The following is a 2,947-nucleotide window of genomic DNA, read 5'->3' as shown; positions in this document are numbered from 1 at the left end:
AACCTTCACTGATGCAGAGATTATAAAGCGATCTGTTGTTTTGTCCTCTGTCAGGTGTGTCTCTCTGAGTGTGAAGGTGACGCCTCGCCTGCCTTCTACCGTGACTTCTGTCGTAAAGTCATGTCGTCTCCATTGTCCTCTATCAGAGGCAGGAGGTCTCAGGAGGAGGCCCTGTTCCCAGAGGAGGATGATGGGCAGCCGGAGGGAGGCCTGTTCCTTCCTATTGCAATGCAACGGTTTGATCACATGACCCGGGCACTGGGGGTGGATGAGAGGGCTCTGGGTGTCAAGGGCAGCCAGATGAATACAGCATACAACTCCCAGAATGCCCTGTCCCTTGAGGATGAGTATGAGGAGGAGGCAGGGCAAGAAGAAGGGGCAGCGGACATGGCGGCGAGAGGACAGGCTGATTTGGGGCTTAGTGTCTCCAAGAGGTTCGGCGGCTTCGTGAAAGGGAGGCACGGCTACAGGAAGCTGATCTCTCCAGGAAGATCTTACCAGAAGAGGTACGGTGGATTCATCGGCATTCGGAAGTCTGCACGCAAGTGGAACAACCAGAAACGTTTCAGCGAGTTCCTGAAGCAGTACCTGGGGATGAGCACTCGGGCCACTGAGTTCAACAGCGTGTCAGAGGACCTGACCCAACAGAACCAAGTTTAGCAGTGTGCACCTTCAAGCCACTGACATAAAATCAATTCTTGATGTGTTTTCAATGATCTTGTTTTGTGTTTCAGTCACCAACATATCAAACTTGATCTGATGTCGCCAACGTTGATCAATTCAATCTCACTTATTGACCAAAAATAAAAACTTTATCCTAAACCTGAAGCTGTGTTCAGACTCAAAGTGAAGCAAATTAATGTCAGTTAAAGCTCCTGAGAGGAACTTTTGGTTTGTGTTGACTTTGGCGCCCCCCTGTGGATAATCTGGTGCTTATCCTGGACATGTGTAAGCAGTTTTTTTTAACCAAACATCTTCAGCTTTATTCAAAATAATCAGCCGAGTCACAAACATGAGCTGAGCTAAATAAGGAGGTTTTTCTGCCATAGTTTCTTTCGTGATCGAGGGGAGAGACAGATTACACAGGCACGCCGTTGTCATGGAGATTTCAGACGCTGCCTGTCAATCTGTTCACGTATAATTGGTTGTACAGCCAAAATCGAAGGTCAGAAAAGCATCTCTGACTTTTGGAACAACTGATCAGTTGTGTCATCAGACCACGATGAACAGCGCCCAATCTCGATGAAACTTCTAAATCATTAGCCTGAAATCGTGCAGCATGCATCCGGCTTTAGTCGTTTTGTTCAGCCCAAAGACCGCCTGAACCCACAGACGCATCAACAGACGAGATGTTCGAAACACAGACATGTTTTGTCTGTTGACAATATTAACGGTTCATTTTTAACTAAAGCTGACAACAACAAGTGATGCTGAAACTCAACAGCAGGTTGCTTTCCTCTCAGTCTGAACAGGCCTGAAGACTCTTTATCAGACCTCCAGCAGCTTCACCCTTTAACTCTGAACTGACCCTGAGCTCACAGTTCCCCTTATGGCACTGTCCCCACTTATTAGCTCCAGAAGACATTTTTCCTCGGGAGCCTTGAAGCAAGGTTTCATTTTAGATCTTAGTTTTCCCACAATGCTTTGCAGCAAAACTCAAACACTATGTTAATGCTTGGATCCCTTTCATCATAAAGTATTTATCAAACATGAACGTCTGTATAGGATCAGCTGGTGCAGTCTGTTTAAAAAAGGAGCTCTGACTGCAGCACTGCTGTCTTGAGTTTACCGCCATCTGGTGGCCAAACGTATAACTCAGTCCACTTGAAAGGGCACAACCTTCCAGTCAGCAGTAATGTCACGTTGTGTGATCTGTGGTTAATAACTGAAACCACACAGGTAGAGGTCAGCACAGTCAGCTGACACAGGTGCTGAGGTGTGTGACCAATCAGGTGTGATTGAGACAGCGGTCAGTCTTCCTGTGCTCCTGAACCATGTACACACTCTGTCTGCTCTTCTCTGATTGGCTTTCTGTGTTTTTGTTGACAACTTGTAAATAGCAGAATTTAAATCATGTCAATAAAATAGTTTACTATTTCATTTGTGGCTTTTCATGCAGCAACTGATTCTGTGTCTCGAGCTCTTCTTTCTGTTTACACTTTGAAGGACGACTTCACGTTTCTCCCGTTAACTTCAACCAGGAAGGAAACAAGAGTGAGACAATCAATCAATCAATCAATCAATGATTAGACATGAATCAGGGATCTGAAGCCACATGGCTCCGCCTTCACATGCTGCTCAAATCATCCAATGAGAGCACACTCTGATAGTGATGTGAGGTAGAGGGGGGGGGCACACTCTGATAGTGATCAGTGTGAGGTAGAGGGGGGGGCACTCTGATAGTGATGTGAGGTAGAGGGGGGGGGCACACTCTGATAGTGATCAGTGTGAGGTAGAGGGGGGGGGCACTCTGATAGTGATCAGTGTGAGGTAGAGGGGGGGGGCACTCTGATAGTGATGTGAGGTAGAGGGGGGGCACACTCTGATAGTGATGTGAGGTAGAGGGGGGGGCACACTCTGATAGTGATGTGAGGTAGAGGGGGGGGGCACACTCTGATAGTGATGTGAGGTAGAGGGGGGGCACTCTGATAGTGATGTGAGGTAGAGGGGGGGGCACACTCTGATAGTGATGTGAGGTAGGGGGGGGGCACACTCTGATAGTGATGTGAGGTAGAGGGGGGGGCACTCTGATAGTGATGTGAGGTAGAGGGGGGGGGCACCCTGATAGTGATCAGGGTGAGGTAGAGGGGGGGGCACACTCTGATAGTGATGTGAGGTAGAGGGGGGGGGCACACTCTGATAGTGATCAGGGTGAGGTAGAGGGGGGGGGCACACTCTGATAGTGATGTGAGGTAGAGGGGGGGGCACTCTGATAGTGATCAGGGTG

At 48.5% G+C, this 2,947-nt stretch overlaps 1 protein-coding gene across 1 annotated transcript in view; it reads left to right on the top strand.

The window, feature by feature from the left end:
- pnoca (prepronociceptin a) overlaps nt 1–991 on the top strand; it is a 15,842-nt gene extending 14,851 nt beyond the window's left edge. Inside the window, exon 3 of the mRNA XM_079373039.1 lies at nt 55–991. Within this exon, the coding sequence (XP_079229165.1) occupies nt 55–660 (606 nt within the window). The 3' untranslated portion in view covers nt 661–991. The remainder of the gene's footprint in view (nt 1–54) is intronic.
- Nucleotides 992–2,947: the final 1,956 nt, after the last annotated feature.

This window comes from Symphodus melops (assembly GCF_947650265.1).
Source record: "Symphodus melops genome assembly, contig: scaffold_91, whole genome shotgun sequence".
Classification (NCBI taxonomy): Eukaryota; Metazoa; Chordata; class Actinopteri; order Labriformes; family Labridae; genus Symphodus; species Symphodus melops.
Note: the sequence above shows the minus strand (reverse complement) of the source record. Positions and strands in the feature narration are given on the sequence as shown.